The sequence below is a fragment of the Mesoplodon bidens genome (genome assembly GCF_964165515.1).
Source record: "Mesoplodon bidens genome assembly, chromosome: 2".
In the NCBI taxonomy this organism is placed as follows: Eukaryota; Metazoa; Chordata; class Mammalia; order Artiodactyla; family Ziphiidae; genus Mesoplodon; species Mesoplodon bidens.
The window spans coordinates 72,907,765-72,925,246 of NC_138177.1; the positions used below are offsets into that span (position 1 = coordinate 72,907,765).

General features: G+C 46.9%; 3 protein-coding genes across 9 annotated transcripts in view; 1 reads left to right on the forward strand and 2 right to left on the reverse strand.

Annotated features, from left to right (window-relative positions):
- Positions 1-5,115, forward strand: part of LOC308607496 (GON-4-like protein) — a 92,932-nt gene extending 87,817 nt beyond the window's left edge. For all 4 annotated transcript variants that reach the window (XM_081219452.1, XM_081219453.1, XM_081219455.1 and 1 more), the window contains 7 exons: positions 222-365; positions 467-586; positions 1,766-1,879; positions 2,441-2,651; positions 3,496-4,123; positions 4,216-4,318; positions 4,725-5,115. In XM_081219452.1, the coding sequence (XP_081075578.1) occupies positions 222-365; positions 467-586; positions 1,766-1,879; positions 2,441-2,651; positions 3,496-4,123; positions 4,216-4,318; positions 4,725-4,922 (1,518 nt within the window). In that variant the 3' untranslated portion in view covers positions 4,923-5,115. The remainder of the gene's footprint in view (positions 1-221; positions 366-466; positions 587-1,765; positions 1,880-2,440; positions 2,652-3,495; positions 4,124-4,215; positions 4,319-4,724) is intronic.
- Positions 5,116-5,249: 134 nt separating this feature from the next.
- MSTO1 (misato mitochondrial distribution and morphology regulator 1) lies at positions 5,250-9,703 on the reverse strand. 2 transcript variants are annotated; one of them, XM_081219570.1, is made up of 14 exons: positions 9,554-9,703; positions 9,308-9,443; positions 8,735-8,804; positions 8,564-8,639; positions 8,017-8,071; positions 7,792-7,930; positions 7,508-7,625; positions 7,296-7,430; positions 7,036-7,188; positions 6,608-6,739; positions 6,350-6,534; positions 6,017-6,121; positions 5,815-5,927; positions 5,250-5,516 (listed from the first exon to the last, which is right to left on the reverse strand). In XM_081219570.1, the coding sequence occupies exons 1-14, from the start codon at positions 9,635-9,637 to the stop codon at positions 5,302-5,304; spliced, it is 1,716 nt and encodes a 571-aa protein (XP_081075696.1). In that variant the 5' UTR covers positions 9,638-9,703; the 3' UTR covers positions 5,250-5,301. The 2 variants fall into 2 exon arrangements, with proteins under 2 accessions (XP_081075696.1, XP_081075697.1); XM_081219571.1 differs by lacking the exon at positions 6,608-6,739.
- A 5,146-nt stretch (positions 9,704-14,849) lies between these two features.
- Positions 14,850-17,482, reverse strand: part of DAP3 (death associated protein 3) — a gene marked incomplete at its 5' end in the record, with an annotated part of 29,281 nt that continues 26,648 nt past the window's right edge. For all 3 annotated transcript variants that reach the window (XM_081219625.1, XM_081219624.1, XM_081219626.1), the window contains 2 exons: positions 14,850-15,220; positions 16,383-16,500. In XM_081219625.1, the coding sequence (XP_081075751.1) occupies positions 15,135-15,220; positions 16,383-16,500 (204 nt within the window). In that variant the 3' untranslated portion in view covers positions 14,850-15,134. The remainder of the gene's footprint in view (positions 15,221-16,382; positions 16,501-17,482) is intronic.

Here is a 17,482-nt window from a genome sequence, read left to right on the forward strand (position 1 = left end):
CAGTAAAGCAAAGACACTAAAACCAGGTCTGCCTGTACCCCTGCTTTGTAGGCAAGTAAGGAGGGAGAGGAAGTTTAAGAGTTCTTAGCTATCAAAGAGAGGCTTCTGTGTGTCTCCCAGTTAACTAGGAAAGTAGAACCCAGAAGTATGTGGGATTGATTTGGAATGGTGGCCTAGAGAGGCTCTGGAGACTTCATCTTTCCTTCTGCAACTCTCCCCAGCTCAAGACACAGATGTGGCAGCTCCTCAAAGGCCATGACCACCTACAGGATGAGTTCTCCATCTTCTTTGACCATCTGCGCCCAGCAGCTAGCCGTATGGGTGACTTTGAAGAGATCAATTGGACTGAGGAGAAAGAGTATGAGGTACAGGCTGTGAGGCTGCTGTAGGGTTGTGAAGGGGGAAGGCCATGTGTAGAGGGATATCTGCCCAGAGTCTGTGTTGAGTGGCACCAACTCCTCCCCAGTTTGATGGCTTTGAAGAAGTGGCACTGCCTGATGTGGAAGAGGAAGAGGAACCTCCCAAGATACCCACAGCCTCAAAGAACAAAAGAAGAAAAGAGATTGGGGTCCAAAATCATGATAAGGTACACCAGGTTGTTGGGGATTATCCATCTTTCATGCATCAAGCCTTGAGTTTTCTGTCTGAGTGGTCCTCTGGCTTAGGGTAGTGCAAAAGCCTCTGTGATCTGAGGCGGTCATGGAGCAGGAACCAAAGGTCAGGCTGCTGTGGACATGCAGAGCCCATGGGAAGAACGGTGCAGCTGCTGAAGAGGTCCCACCCATGATTGCCTCGTTAGAAGGATCTGTTTCTCTAGCTCAGAGCTATTTTTCTCGTCGTTGGGTCTTCTTCCTTTCTGTTCTTGTGAAAAAATAGAACCAGGATTCCTCATTTTAATAATAATGACAACAGCTAATACTGAGCTGTGTTCCAAAGTATCACGTGTCTCTTGTATTTTACATGGACTATTCACTCGTTTAACTCTCACAATAACCCTATGAAAAGATTGCTCTTGTTTGCATTTTATAGAACAGGAAACTGAATTGCAGAGAGGGGCCATTGCCAGGGTCTCATGGTTAATCAGAGGCAGTGCTAGGATCTGAGCCCACGTTGCCTGGCCCCAGAGTCTGCTTGTACCCACTGCTGTCTACTGCTCTTCAAGAAGTAGCCTTTTTAGTCCATTTCCCTTTACTACATGTCTTGTACTCTTTCTTCGGGAAAACTGCTTCTTAGTAGCTGAATGACCTTGAGCGATTTATTTGATCTCTCTTTGTTTCAGTTTCTTCATTGTCAGTGGGGATAATAATGGTACTTATGTCTTGGGTTTGTTGAACAGAGAGTATCATTGAGTGAGCCTTCCATATGTACAAAGCCCTCTCTCAAGGGGATTGGAGGAGAGGGGAGAGCTCAAGGCACAGGGAGACAGAAACAAAGACAGACGAGTGAGTAGATCGTATCTCATGAGGGAGCTCTCCAGTGACTTTGCCTCAGATTATATTTCACTTAAATATTTCTTGAAACATCTGGGCAATTGGGATATGTCAGTCTTTGGGTCATTTACAGATTGCTTCAGGGATTCATAGTAGGCTTTAATTGAGTTTGGGCATTGATTTCCCCAGGCAACGTGAAGAGATGGTGTATAATGAAAGAGAAAGGAAGTGGGGGAGGGCGTCAGGGGGCGGGCTTGTTCAGATGGCTCACAACTTAGCTCCCTCTATTGGTACCAAAAATGCTTGGCAGTTAACCAAGCCCAAGTGTCTCCTAGGAGGCTGAGTGGCCAGATGGGGCCAAGGACTGTGCCTGCTCCTGCCATGAGGGAGGTCCTGACTCCAAGATGAAGAAGAGCAAGAGGAGAAGTTGTAGCCACTGCAGCAGCAAGGTGAGGAGGGAACTGGTACCAAGGGGTATCGGAGCTGCCTAGGGCAACCGCCAGGTTGCCTTGCTGTTTGGGGTATTGTTTGCTACCACAGATGTGTACCTTATTGAATTCCTAAAAAGATTACATGTGGATAAGTAATATGCCGTACACATACACATTAGTGTGTGTATGCAAAATAAATAGAATCTTTAAAAATATATGTATAATGGATTTTACTTTTTAAAGAGAATCTTGTAGGTGAAGCTTCTGGAATAGGGAAGAATCAACCAGTTCATATATTTCCCTCTTAGATTTTTTTTTTTTAACGAAACAAACCTGTGTGAGGAAAATAGCCTAAAGGTAATGCTGGTTCTCTAAAGTAGGGTTGGTCGGCAGCAGAAATACAGTCCTTGGTTAGAGGATTGGTAGAATCCAGCACTCTTTTTTGGGCCATTGAAAATAGTTGGAGCAGGCATGCATGTTGGTTGACTTGCTGAGCATCATGGCAGGGTTTCTTCCTTCGGTCGGCTCCTAAGACAGAAGAGGTCAGGAGACCCTTGACCCAGAAGGCCATCCCTGCAGGTCTGTGACAGCAAATCCTACAAGAGCAAGGAGCCCCATGAGTTGGTGGGCGGCAGCCCCCACGGAGAGGCCAGTCCCGTGCCTGGTGCTAAGGAAGCTGGGCAGGGCAAGGATGTGATGGAGGAGGAAGCCCCAGAGGAGCGAGAAAGCACTGAGGCAACCCAGAGCAGGACTGGCAGGAGTACCAGAAAGGGAGAGATGCCTGTTCCAGGTGAGTGATCCAGCTGCCAGCCCAGCCTTTCTCCCTTTATTTCTGTCTCATTCTCACATACTTCAAGCAAGAACATCTTTGAGCCTGGATAACATTAGTCTTTTCAGGGATGGGCTACCACCTCTTTTACTAATAAACCAGTAGGAAATCCTTACTGTCCAGCCTTAATTTTCTTTCCTGTGGCCTCAATCTACTTGCAGAAATAAGAGTGCTACAAATCAACACAATCCAGCATTTTCTTTTTTTAAAAAAAATATAAATTTATTTATTTATTTTTGGTTGCGTTGGGTTTTTGTTGCTGTGCATGGGCTTTCTCTAGTTATGCTAGTGGGGCTACTCTTCCTTGTGGTGCGCAGGCTTCTCATTGTGGTGGCTTCTCTTGTTGCAGAGCACGGGCTGTAGGCGCACGGGCTTCAGTAGTTGTGGCTCGTGGGCTCTAGAGCACAGGCTCAGTAGTTGTGGCTCACGGGCTTAGTTGCTCTGCGGCATGTGGGATCTTCCTGGGCCAGGGCTCGAACCTGTGTCCCCTGCATTGGCGGGCGGATTCTTAACCACTGCGCCACCAGGAAGTCCCAGCATTTTTTTCTTGTGTTCCCATTCCTGAACCCCTTCCCCTTGTCTCCAGATCCTCTATGGTCTGCATTCTAAAGCCTCAGCCATTCTCAGCTTTGGCATTTGGACTTCATATCTTTATGTAAGCGACCCTAGCCCCCACCCTCACCTCACTCTTGGACCTTAGAACTTTATCACGGTAGCTTGCCAGAGTGACCCCATGGTGATTTGTGTCCTTAGATGCATTGTGGCCCTGTCCATACCCTTAGATCCTTATTTTCCTCCTAAACAGGATTGGCAGCAGGGAGCACTTCGCTGTCTCCTCAAGAAGTGACTTTTACAGACCAGCTCCTCCTCGATGGCCCACCGCCCTGCTCACCAGAGACTCCTCAGCTTCCCTCCAAAACTGGAACTGTGCTGTGTGCTGTTAGGAGTAACCAGGCTGGGCCTGAGGTTCTCTCCTGCCCCAGGGCATCCCCCAGACTTCAGGATGAGGGCGAGGGCCATAAGCCAGGGCGTGAGTCACAGGCTTGCATGCTGGTCTGGAATGCTTCAGAAACTGAAAAATTGCCTGGAAACGTTGAACCCCCTGCTTCCTTCCCGAGTCCTGTTTCCTCAAGGACCGGAGACTTAGCAGGGAGACAGGTATCTGGGAAACCAGATACTCAGGAGAGCTGGCTGCCTTCCAGTAGAGCTGGGGTGACAGCGGATGGGGTGTCTCCTGTCCATGAATCTTCTTCATCAGGAACTGACACCTCAGAGATTTCTCCCAAAGTCCCTAGAGGAGGTTTGGCTAAAGACAGTGGAATACAGGGCAAGGGTCCAGTGGGGGAGACGCAGACGAAGGCCACAGAAGCTACAGTGTGTGCCAACAACAGCAAGGTCAGCTCCACGGGGGAAAAGGTTGTCCTGTGGACAAGGTAGGTGGGGATGGATGTGTGAGCGTGTTTAGAAAGTGCATGGAACACACCCATGTTACTGATTTAGATTAATTGTCTTATGTGGATTCCAGGGAAGCTGACCGTGTGATTCTGACCATGTGCCAGGAGCAAGGAGCACAGCCACAGACTTTTAGCATCATCTCCCAGCAGCTGGGAAATAAGACCCCTACTGAGGTAAGTAGGGGACACCCTGCTAGAGCTTCAAGCTCCAGAGGAACCAAGGAAAGGAAGAGGACAGGTTGGCCAACTAAGAGGTGATTAGTGATTATAAAGGTCTGCCCTGAGGAAGACCTTGATTTGTCAGCGTGGTTAGTCGTGGCTCTAGAAGAGAGAGGGCATTGAATTTTGAGGTAGAAGCCCCAGGGATTGCACTCTAGTTTTGTTTTTAGAAGGAATGTGACTTTGGGCAAAATGTTTAGCCTTTTAACTGGAGTTTCCTTATCTATAAGGAGGGCACAGCCCTCACTGCCTTACTGTGTAGAACAAACAAGATTGTTCAAGTTAGTATATAGTGCTTAGTAAATGTTAAAATGTTACTAACTTAAGAAAGGTGAATGCAAGCCGCCTCCTCTCCTCCTAGGTTTCCCATCGTTTTCGAGAACTCATGCAGCTCTTCCACACAGCCTGCGAGGCCAGCTCCGAGGATGAGGACGATGCGACCAGTACCAGCAATACAGACCAGCTGTCTGACCACGGGGACCTTCTGTCTGAGGAAGAGCTGGATGAGTGGGACCCTGGGAGCTTGAGGGTGTCATCTGCACAGGATCGAATCCAATAGGCACCCTGATCGGGGGAAGGGTGGCCGTACTTTGCTTGTAAAACCCTTGAGCTCAGTGTGAGGAGCTGGCAGAGCAGGGGGCCAGGGACAAGGACAGTGGCAGGCTGGGGGATGGATGGCCCTGCCATCCTGTGTGTCTTTTATGAAGACCTTAGAAATCTACGTTGTAAAGAACATTGAGGGAGAGTGCAGCGCAATTCCTTTTCTGTGTTTTTTTCCTTTTCTTTTTTGTCTGGTGGTACATATTTATTGTTGTGTGATCTGATCACAGTGTTTCTAAATGTAATAAATGCGTATGTTGGTGTAGCCAGTCCCAAGACACTGAGCTCCTGCATCCAGCAGTTTTTATTGTAAACTAGCTCTTTCCTTTTCTTGGAGCTTAGTCCATGAGGCTGTCGCCACTCTGGTAGCACTGGGCCAGGCTGCGTAGCTCCTGCAGCGTCTCCTCTAGGTCATCCTGTTCCACTCCAGCGTCCATGAAGCTGGCCCAGCGCCGCAGGTCGAGTCTGGCGAGATCTTTGGCCAAATCTCCCAGGGTCCGGTTCAAGGATGAGGAGGAGCAGAGGGCCCCGAGCACTGGGATGCTCTCCACCGCTGCGGAGGGAGGGAAACGGGAGCCCTGTGAGTGGAACACTGTTCTACCCTTGGTCTGTTGCACACACAGGGAAGTCTGGGCTTCTGGTAGACTTGATTATATAGTAAACTCAGTAAGTTTTGTGTCCTCTCCCCTTTGTATACCAGCACTCCAGAGGAAGAACACTTCTCTCAGGAGCCATAGAGTGAATAAAGGAGTGTTAAACTGGGAATTTCCAAAGTACCTTTATCCAGGAAGGGGTATAGCAAAACTCTCCCATGCTTGAAAACCTCTTGGTTTTCTTCACCTCCTACATACCTGCCCCTGTTGGGGGACCATCCAGAACCAAACCCTGCTGGCTGAGGCTTGAGGAGAAGAGGTAGGGGTAAGGAGGAACCACCTTACAGGGAGTCAGCAGCAGATGAGAAGAGCTGTGGGGCAAGAGGACAGCAGCTGAATGAGAAGAAGTCAGGGGAGGTCGGAGGTCTGGGAGGAGAGCAGGAGCAAGTGTTATACTGACCTCCTGACTCTAGGCTGCTGCTGCTGCAAATACTGGGCCAAGACTTCTTCCCCGGTGGTGCACGCGTGGAGGGGGGAGGGCAGGGGTGTCCCTGGGGTGAGCTGACTGCCAGAACAAAGCCAAAACCACCTTTAATCTGTGGCAGCATGAATGAGAAACTAGGACTTAGGTTCTCAGGCCATCAGCTGGATCGGGATGCTCACAGCCTTTGTTTTCTTTTAAGTGGGCCAGAGGGAAGGAGAGCAGGGCAGTGCCGTTAGAACACCCAGAGGTATGAGAAAAGGATGTGAAACAAAAGTCTGACAGGGGCTCCTAAGGACCACCAGCCCTCACCTGGTGTGGCATGCTCTGTCTAGACCCCTCAGCACCACGGACTGGGCAAAGCAGCACGTTCCAGAAGGGTCCCCACACGCAGACAGTGGGGTCCATGGGGTGGCCTCTCCAAGCTGCATCAGCGTATCAGGGAGGGACTGGCTTGGAACTAAGGGGAAGGGGATGGTTGCTCCTGCTGTGACCACCTAAAGATAAGGAAGAAATCAAGTTATAGAGCTTTTTCTCAGCTCTGACCCATCTCCTCACAAAGCTTAATACCTTTTTCCCAGAGAAGTTCAGCGCATCAGCCAGATGAACCATGGAAACTGGTGAGGAGCATAGGCGATAAGGAACAGTGACTGTGTCCAGGGCTGTAGCCAGGATGGCGCCACAGTGGAAGGGCAGAGCGGCCTGTAAAGAGGATACAGAGAAGAGCACTTGGCCTTCTGGGTGTGGAAAAGAGTGTGGAGGCAGAATAGTAATGGCAGAGAGGCCCGCATGCTTTGGGACAAAGCAGGCGTGTGTCTGGCCCAGGGCTGGATAAGCATAGGACAATGTCATCTAAGGCCACATCAGAGCCGAGTTCAAGCTGAGGCTTCAAGAATAGAGCCAGTAGCAGATAAAGGCTGACTCGGCGAGCGCGTGCGTGTGCGCGTGCACGCTGTCCTGTCACTAGCTGCAGTCAGAACAAGAGCATCGAGCCTTACATCATATTGCAGGTGAGGGAAGTTGACAGGTGGCTCAGGTTGCAGCCCCAGGCTCCCACCCAAGGATAAGGGGCAGACCAGAGAGCTGTGAGCAGACAGGTGCACCAGACCGAAAGCTGTGTTTAACAGACGGTAGATGTTTTTCTGGGGCTCCTGGTAAAAGAAATGAGAGTACTTTGTTTTAACCAACTTTCTCACTGGGCTATCCTCATTTCTCCCTCCTTACCCTATGACCGTTTCTCCCCACAAGAACTACTCACCCCGAGGTGGTACGGACCAGGGAGCAGGCCCCAGGTTATTATTCCCCGCCCTGAATACTCGTCTTGTAGCAACTCTGCGGCCTTGGCGCCTACCCCAGAGAAGCCATTGTGCAGGTCACACAGGATCTGGAAGCCCTGGAGAGAGGTGAATGGCGAAAGTCAGCAGGATGAGGAGAGTTTCTACCCAAGTGCCCGCCATGCCACGCAGCTACCTGCAGGTAGTCGCACTCCTCCATGTAGAAGTGCAACCTGTCCTCCAGCTCTTCCAGGTACTTGGGTTCCTTCAGGATACTCTCCCCTTGGCCAAAAGCCTCCAGGCGACCTACTTCCCTGCCATGCATAAACACAGTCCAGGATTTACAGGACTTCCCCACTTCCATCCCTCCGCCCAAGAGCTCTTGTATTGGAGGAAGGCAGGGAAGATGGCCTCAAGAGCCTCATCCAACATTAGTGGGGACCCAGTTTCTTGCCTCACAGCCTCTGGGGCCCTCCATACCCATCATGGTTGTACTTCTGAATCATACAGATGCTCCGGGGATGGAGATGGACTCTGAGGAAGTCTGACCAGACTCTGATGCTGCCCTCTGTGGGGATAACTGGTTTTGGAGTTGTAGCGGTGGTGAATGGTGGGGGACCTGCAGAAAAAGCAGAGGAAACGTACCTTTCTCCATGTTCCTGCTCTGCCCCATTCCCCATTTTGCAGTATCTGGAGAAGTCTCACCTTTGCCATTGGGAATGGATTTGACCCTCCAGATACCATCACTATTCAGCACTCCCTGGGCGGGATGAGAAAATCTACATTTAGGTCCAGGCCGTCTAGACGCAAAAGTTGATTTATCCTCCCTGATTTTGCTGGCCACACCCTACAACCTCCTTTCTGTTCACGTACTCACAGTCCTTTAGTAGGAGAAAAAAGTGCTTTTCCTTAAAATACCATTCTAGGGCATTTAAGATGGCTAAAGTTCTCTTTTTCTCTGCCCCAGTGGAGGCACTCTGGTTGTAGCACTGGGCTTAAAAGTTCAGGGCAGGGCTTCCCTGGTGGCGCAGTGGTTGAGAATCCGCCTGCCGATGCAGGGGATATGGGTCCGTGCCCCGGTTCGGGAAGATTCCACATGCCGCGGAGCGGCTGGGCCCGTGAGCCATGGCCGCTGGGCCTGTGCGTCCGGAGCCTGTGTTCGGCAACGGGAGAGGCCACAGCAGTGAGAGGCCCGCGTACCGCCAAAAAAAAAAAAAAAAAAAAAAAAAAAGTTCAGGGCAGAGGCCCTCACCTCTGCAGTCAGGAGGTCCTGGAGATAAGGGTTCTTGGGATAGATTTCCTCTTTGTGTGTGGTGAGCTTCCCTTGCCTGAAAGAAATTGGAGATTGATCATCGTGTCAGTTTCCCTGAGTTCTCCAGCTTCCTATGTTCCTTCCCAATTCCTCTCCAAACATCACAAGTACCATGCTATTGCAGCATCTAGCTGTTTGTCCCTGTAGAGTCCACCTTCTTGTTTTAGGGAGCTCAGACTACCTGTAGAGAAATAACAGACAATGTTAGGTAAAGCCCTGTCCCTCCCATCGTTCAGCTAACCTTCCTCTGATCACCTGACAACCTGCTGTCATCATCACTCCAGCACTTGGCCCCTCCAAGCTTTCTTGATTAGACATGGGTTGAAAAAAACCCTTGCCTAGGAGAATGCAGATTCCATCCTTCATTTCCCAGCTTAGTCCTTAGCTTTGGGACCTGGGCAAAGACCACACCCAGTGGTTCTACGGGAGCGCCACAGTTCAACATCTCACTGTGTCTAGGGACAAGTAGCCCATTCCAGAGATAGCTCTTGAACGGAATAAAATTTTGCTTTCTTGCATCCCCTCAGGTGTTGGCATACTGTGGTTAGCTCTCCCTATGGCTCCTCATCTCTGTTCCTTCAGCCTAGTATAGTCGGGGTCAAGGAACTTGACGCGAACGGATGCTAGAGACTCCACACGCGAAGGGGAACACTGGAAATTGGCTGACTCCAGCCACCACCTAACCCTTCAGATCCATGAGTATAAGTCTCGGCGTGTAAGTCTCTTGGCCGTGTAACGTCCGGCCGGTCCGGTACAGGACGTCGGGGCACAGCTCTCCCGGCGGTTCTTTGGCATCGGTCGGCCTGCACAGCGCAGCATCCTGGGGAGGCACAGAGGAAGGACTGGACTCGGGTGGCGAGAGGAACAGGCCGGAAGCAAGGACTGGAGATCCGGGAAGGTTCAGCTGAGGCAGCCGCCCAGAGACCTTACCTGCTGGTTCCACCAGTGCGCTCCCACGAAACCCGCAAAATGTCCCAACTGCAAAGTGAGCACCTCCCGGGCCCCGCCAGCCATGCTGCGCGGCTCCTCTGGGTAGCACAGCCACAGCCTGCCCACTCGCTGCTCCTTGCCGATTGGCTCGGCAGACTTGTGGGTGGGGCCTCATTCCCGGCGTCCTATTGGCCCATAAACACAACCTTTCCCATAGGATAAACGATTCGTTGGGCTTTAATGACACCGCTCCTCATACCCCGCCTCTTCCTGGCGTGGAACGGTCTTGCTTATCAGTCGTTGTTGTCGAGGGGCGGGGCACAGTGGCGCAGGCCGGAAGTTGTGGGCACCAGGGCTCAAGCGACATGCTGAAGCGTTCTTGGCGCTGGGTTCTTTGCCTCCCCCGTGGGTTTCCTGGCGCGGCTCACTAAAGATTCTCCTATATACTCCTGACGGCTCTTGCAGCTGTTGTGTCCTTTTTCACAGGATACTTCTGCTGGCTAATAGCGACTCAGGCAAAAAATAAAACCTTGCCAGAAAACTAGACGCTACCCTAAAGCCTCACATGTGTCCTCTCCTTCCTGTCCAAAACTCACAGCCTTCCTGACTTCTAACCCTGTGGACTGGCTCGCTCTGTCTATCTATGTATATAATGTAAGTCAATCAGAGTACATATTCTTTTGCGTCTGCCTTTTGCTCAATATTGTTAACTTCTTCCCTGTTCTTGCATATACTTATGGTTCATTTTCATTGCTTCAGAATGCCATTGTAGAAATATACCTCAAATGATCTAATCTGCTGATAATAGACTTTGGAATTGTTTCCAGTTTGGGGCTATTAGGTGCTACAGTTAACATTCTTGTGCATGTGGACATGCACACATTTCTGTTGTGTATATACCTAGGAGTGTAATTGTTGGATCATAAGGATGGGTATGTTTGAATACGGTAAATAACACTAAACTTTTCTAAATTTACCAATTTACAATTTCACCACCAGTGTAGGAGTGTTTTCAGGTGATGTTCCATAACCTTGTCAACATTAAAAATTTTTAGTCCATATCATTGGTTTTAGTTTTCCTGATTATTAGTGAGATTGAGAGCACCTTTTTATGTTTATCGCCATTAGAATAGCCACTTCTGTGAAGTGCATGTTCAAATCTCTTGCCCATTTTTTGGGGTCATCTCATCCATTTGTAGGAGTAAGTTCTTTATTCTGAATACAAGCCCTTTGTCAGTTACTTGTGTTGAAAATATCTTCTCCCACTGAAGTATATTAACTCTTCCGCTATGATTGTCTATCTCCTTGTAATTTTGTCAGTTTTTATTTTCTTAGGCTATGTTATTACTGCATACTACTTTACAGTTTTATTTTCCTGATGGATTGAAACTTCCACCATTATAAATTATATCTTTTTCTCAAATAATGCTATTTTACCTTAATATCTACTTTGATAGTAATATAGATGAACCAGCTTTCTTTTGGTGTTTGCACAGTGTATCTTTTTTTGACTCGCAACTTTAATTTGTCTCTTGAAGACAGTATACTATACGCCAGAAGCAAACACCAAGTGGGATTATACATGCATGTGCTTTATTGGGGAAATGCCTGTGTGGGAACATCTCAGGAAACCAGAAGAGGCTGGGAGAGCCTCAGACCTTGATGAAGCTATGAACCTGGTGAAGAATAGAGGGAAGGAAGAAATCTGACTGCAGTTTTTTTTTTTTAACACGCTTATTGAGGTATTATTTATATACAATAAATGATATTGAGGTGTCACTTATATGCATCTTAAGTGTATGATTTTGTAAATAAAGAGTTGTGCAGTCATCACCACAATTCAGTTTTAAAGCATTTACATCATCCCTCAAAGATTCTTCCTGTGTGATTACAGGTAAACCCTGTTCCTACCTCTAACACCAGGCAACCACTGATTTACTTTTGCCGTTATAGATTTGCCATTTCTGGATGTTTCATGTAATCATACAAATGTATTTTTTTTTGTGTTTGGAGTCTCAGCGTAAGGTTTTTGAGTTCCCATGTTGTAGTATGTATTAGTATTTTGCTCATTTTTGGTTATCCGTTTACAAGTTGATGGATATTTGGATTATTTGTACTTTTTAGCTATTATGAATAATGTTGCTATGAATAGTCTCATGCTGCTTGAACACAAGTCTTTGTGTGGACATATTTTCATTTCTTTAGGGTAGATACTTAGTGGTGGAGTTGCTGGGTCATGTGATAACTTCGTGCTTAACATTTTTAGGAACTGCCAAACTGTTTTCTAAAATTATATTTCCATTTTATATTTCCACTGGAAATGTTCAAGGGTTCCTTTTTTTTCCTGCACCCCGCAGCTTATGGGATCTTAGTTCCCTGACAAGGGATTGAACCCAGGCCCTTGGCAGTGAGAGCACTGAGTCCTAACCACTGGACCACCAGGGAATTCCCATGGAGGGTTCCTTTTTCTCCACATCCTCCCCAACACTTGTTATTGTTGTCTTTTTGGTTTGTAGCCATTCTAGTGGGTGTGAGGTGGTATCTTACTGTGGTTTCGATTTGCTCCTCATCATTAGTGACGTTGAGCATCTTTTCATTATCCTGTCAGCCACTTATATGTCTTTTCTTTTTTTAAGTTTTTCATTAAAAAAAATAAATTTACTTTTGGCTGCGTTGGGTCTTCATTGCTGTGCATGGGCTTTCTCTAGTTGCGGTGAGCGGGGGGCTACTCTTCACTGTGGTGCACGGGCTTCTGCCTCCCGTTGCAGTGGCTTCTCTTGTTACGGAGCACGGGCTCTAGGTGCGCGGGCTGAGTAGTTGTGGCTTGTAGGCTCTAGAGCACAGGCTCAGTAGTTGTGGCGCACAGGCTCAGTTGCTCCGTGGCATGTGGGATCTTCCCAGACCAGGGATCAAACCCGTGTCCCCTGCATTGGCAGGCGGATTCTCAACCACTGCACCACCAGGGAAGTCCCCAGAATTACTTTCTTAATTTCATTTTTGGATTTTTCACTGCTAGTATAGAGAAATACAATTGGTTTTTGTGTATTAATCTTGTATTGTTGTGACCTTGACCTTGTTGAACTTGTTTTTAGTTCTAGTAGATTATTTTGAGATTTCCTAAGGTTTTCTATATACAAGAATATGTCATCTGAAAATAAAGACAGTTTTGCTTACTTTTCATTCTGCATTCAGTCCACCTGAGTGATGAAGAAAAGCCCCAAGAGACCAGCTGTGCAGCAGGCTTAGCATGGAGACAAAAAAAATTGGGGCATGAGGATCAGGTCTGCAGTAGAAGGATCTTAAGAAAAAAAGGGGACTGGATAGGGTAGATTATGATAAGAGTATTTGGAAAAAAATTAAGAATCCATATTTAGCAAATTGCAAAAGTAATGAGGCAATTCTTCAGTAAGGATTTTGTACATAAATGATAGTATAGTCATACAGCTTACTATTCCACATTCATGAAAGAGAATAAGGCATATTGATTATGAGCTTGGCCTTCCCAAGATGGAAGCCAATTTCCCAGCCTCATTTACAGTTAAGGATCAGGCTTGTCAATCAGATTCAGGTCCTGTCCAGCATCTGGTAAGGGTAAGAGCAGTGGCATCTTGCTTTTTTGGGGGAGGCAGCAGCACTGGTTTCTGGGGGCTATAGCTGCCATTATCATTAGCATAGGCTGCAGTGTCAATGGTCACAGTAGCACTGGTGACTTTATCACAGCAGACCCTCCCCTGTTGTGGTTAGGATGTTGTCCGTGGCTGCTGAGCTTGTGACAGTGTCCCTCTTGGAGGTTCTGTGTGCTACCTGTTTCCTTTTCTTTTTAAATTCCTTAGAGCAGGCACTCGATTTATATGAAAAACTCCTGACAGGTACAATTTCCAAGATACCTGGAAACACCAAGGTATAGAAGAGTAAGTACACTATTGTGTTTTAAAAAAATGCATATTTTTTAAGAATTTTGTCTCTATAATTTGATTGCCTCTAGAAAAGGGAGCTGAGAGAAACCGAGCCTGATTTTCCATGAAATGTTTTTGTATGGTTTGAACTTTGTAACCCATACATGGCAAAAATAAAGGCATAGTGAAGCCACTGAATGACATTAAGGGAATTGCATGATGTGCTGTGTTTAGAGAGCTCACTCAGGCAACCCAGTGAAAGACAGACTGGAGGGAGGAGCCAGGGGTAGTTGGCAGAGAAACAAATTAGCAAATGATTATAGTAACTCAAACAAGAAGCGATGGGGTTATGAAAGGCAGTGGTAGTAAGGATGGAGAGGAGGAAGTGAGTCTGAGCTATTGAAAAGACAGATCTCAAGGCTTGACTATCTGTATTGGGAGGCCTATCAGTCAGGGTTCAGTCAGAGAAGCAGAACTATATTAAAAGGGATTTGTTAAATGGATTCAAGCTTTCCAACTGTGGGAGCTGGTTAAGCAGTCTCTATAAGGCTGTTATCTTTGAGTCTGATGCTAGAACATCAGTCTAGCTAAAGTGTCTGGGGATTGGGTCAGGGATGGAGGTTTTATTTTTGACAGGGAATCCTTGAGGATAGGGTAGGGGCAGCTGGCTCTCTAGTGAAAAATGCTGATATACATTCAGACTCTCTTCTCATAGTAATTGTTCAAATAAAGCATTAATAAAATCCAAGTTGTAAATAGTAGCTACCTATCATTTAATGGGGACCTACTATGTGTGAGGCCCTTGACTTTTATTATGTGACTTAATTCTCACAAAATCCCTGAAAGTTTGGCATTATTACTACCTTTACATAAGGTGAAACAGAGATAAGGTAAAATTAGAGAAGGAAATAGGCTAAGACAGTTAGCTAATAAGCAGCAGATCTAGGAATCAAACTTCTCACTCTTTAGAACCAACAACCTGGGTACGGTGAGAGACTCAGACTCTTCTGAAATTGATGAGTCACTATTTTCTCAAATCTCAGAAAGATGGTACACAGATAGTACTATTCTACATGGATTAAAGATGTTAATTCACTACATACAATGTATGCTGCAGGGGTTTAGAACTTACATCTTTCAGGAACCTGTAGAAAGGGGCTGTGCTATACAAAGTTGCCAGACAGCTGGAGTTTGAGGAAAGTTCTCAGGGACCATTGATAAAAGAGTAAATAGGAAGTGAATGGTCTGGGAGGGAGAAGTTAAGCTGTGAGTCTCAATCTCCTAAATTGAATAAAGTCTGGAAAATTTCTGTAGAATTTAGTCTCAACAAGCAGAATGCCAAAGAAATGCAATTCGGCCAGTCTGAAGGCTCTTTCCATCTTATAAATATAACACAACACTTTAAGAAAGATACTTAATTTAATTTTTTAGGAAAAGCTACATGATTATGTAAAATGTGAAAACCACAACTAATAAACTGATGTTCGTTTCAGGACATCTTATTGCCACCACAGTCACATCACAAGGAACCCACTGCAACGAAGGCTGGGAGCTGACCGCAGTCCTGTCCGACCCCGTAAGTGCACGTGCCCGGCTGCTCTTCTTGTGTACTGCAGGACTCCCCCATCTGACTGGGTCCATTTGAAGAAACGTCCATTGTCTTCCACGTACCCTGTGACCATGGCTTAGAGGTAGGCACAGAGCCGCTCCAGCTGCCCGGGATTCCTGTTACTTAGGAACAGCAACTCCTTTTTCCCTTCTTCTGTATGAGCTAAAATGGAGTCAAACACAGATAACTGGCAGTTTTCTCCTGTAGCATTGTGTTACTTAGCAAATTCTGTAGTCAAAGGCTACGTTACCCACATTATGTTCTGATATAATTAACACCCCCAAAACCTCACTTCTAGGCCCTTTATTCCACCCGCCAGTATTATTTTTTTCTATGCATAATTTCCTTCTCTGTCTCTGTTCCTCCAACCATCATCTCTCTCTCCCTCTGTTTCAAGACTATCCTCTGGACTTTAAGGACTTTGTCAAATCTCTCAACCACCCCCCCCCCGCCTTTTTTTTTTGCGGTACGCGGGCCTCTCACTGTTGTGGCCTCTCCCGTTGCGGAGCACAGGCTCCGGACGCCCAGGCTCAGCGGCCATGGCTCACGGGCCCAGCCGCTCCGCGGCATGTGGGATCTTCCCCGAATGGGGCACGAACCCGCGTCCCCTGCATCGGCAGGCGGACTCTCAACCACTGCGCCACCAGGGAAGCCCCTCAACCCCCTTTTAGAAATCTCTCCATTGTGCCTCCTAACTCATCATGCTGCAGCTGCTTTATACTCTTCCCCCTATTCCTTTAATAACCTATTCCAACTGTAGCTAATTCTCTATGTGACAGAACCACCTTTATTTTTCCTCTACACGCCGCCCCCCCAACACACCCACAACCCACCCAGAACTGAGGGCAAGGGTTAAATGAGCAGCTGGAACACTTTCATCTACAAATACTAGGACAGGTATAGCAAGGATTTGGTTTGGTGCTGGAGTAGCCTCTCACACAGCATCAGTTGTTCTGGTGGTGTCCTACCTAGCATATGAGCCTCTCAATGCAAGTGTGTTAACGATGAATAAATGTGACAGAGTGTGGCAGCAACCCAATCACCTGGAAACTGCCAGTGGCTGGGTTCGTTCTCACCTCCTCTGTTAGCATGAGCATCTTATTCTAGACTAACGTGAGAATTTTAGGGAGAGATATAATGTCTCTTGTAAATCAAACTTTAACCAACCCCACACCTTCTGTACCATGTAATTAGCCAGAAAGAAGTCAAGATAAAAGGAAAAAAAAGATGAAGTACAAATTACAGGCTGCTGCTGAGGGAAGAAGATATCAATGCTCTGACTCAGTGGGATTCTTCTGTGAGAGGGAAAAGCTAAGCAACTGACCTTTCTCATGTTGAAGCCAATTGTTCTCCAAATAATAGTGAATACAACTTTCAAATTCCTTTGGGTTATAGTTGGAAACCAGGATGGGAATAAAGGGATCCAGGGCATCAAATCCCTCCTGGAGAAGAAAAAGGATACAGTATTCGTTAAGTGACAAATCAGTATTTATTTAAACACTCTGAGGTTAAGGTCCTTGATTCTGTTCTCTTCTCCTCTACTCCACATTCTCTGGGGCCGGCTACCCTTGCTCTACATGGCCACAAATACACTTAAAAAAGAGAGAACGCTTGAGGCCAGGGGAGGCCGGGGGGCAGGGGCGGGAATGCCACCTGAGAGTGTACACACAGAATCGTATACGTGTTTGAATTTTTTTTACAGTTCTAACTTCAATAGTCAACAACAGTTTTTTTTTTTTTTTTTTTTTTTTTTTTTTTTTTTTCTGCGGTACGCGGGCCTCTCACTGCCGTGGCCCCTCCCGTCGCGGAGCACAGGCTCCGGACGCGCAGGCCCAGCGGCCATGGCTCACGGGCCCAGCCGCTCCGCAGCACGTGGGATCCTCCCGGACCGGGGCACGAACCCGCGTCCCCTGCATCGGCAGGCGGACTCTCAACCACTGCGCCACCAGGGAAGCCCCTCAACAACAGTTTTGATAGTTCATATACTCAAAAAAAATTAAACAAAATGACAAGGATGGGGGAAAAGATCCTATATAAACTGAAACAAATGAATCAAACTATTTCAAAGTTCAAACATAACACTGAAGGGAGGAGGGAAACTAACCCAAACTAACTTCTGAACAGAATATTTGAACGAAAGACCCTTAGGCTAAAGATAAAAACTGCTCTAAAAAATATTGAGCCTAAATAAAACAAGTAAAAAAAAAAATTTGCCCTCTAGTTTGCAGCTTATTTGTATAGAGGCAAGGTTTAGCAATTCTGAAACTACTTTTACTATAATCTAAGATTGAGCTAATATGTAAATACACTGTGAATGAGAGATTATCATTGGAGAAGAGGGTTACAAATGTGGATGTGTATATATAAACACATATATGCATATAGCACATATACATGTATGTCTGTATATATGAATAGTGCATA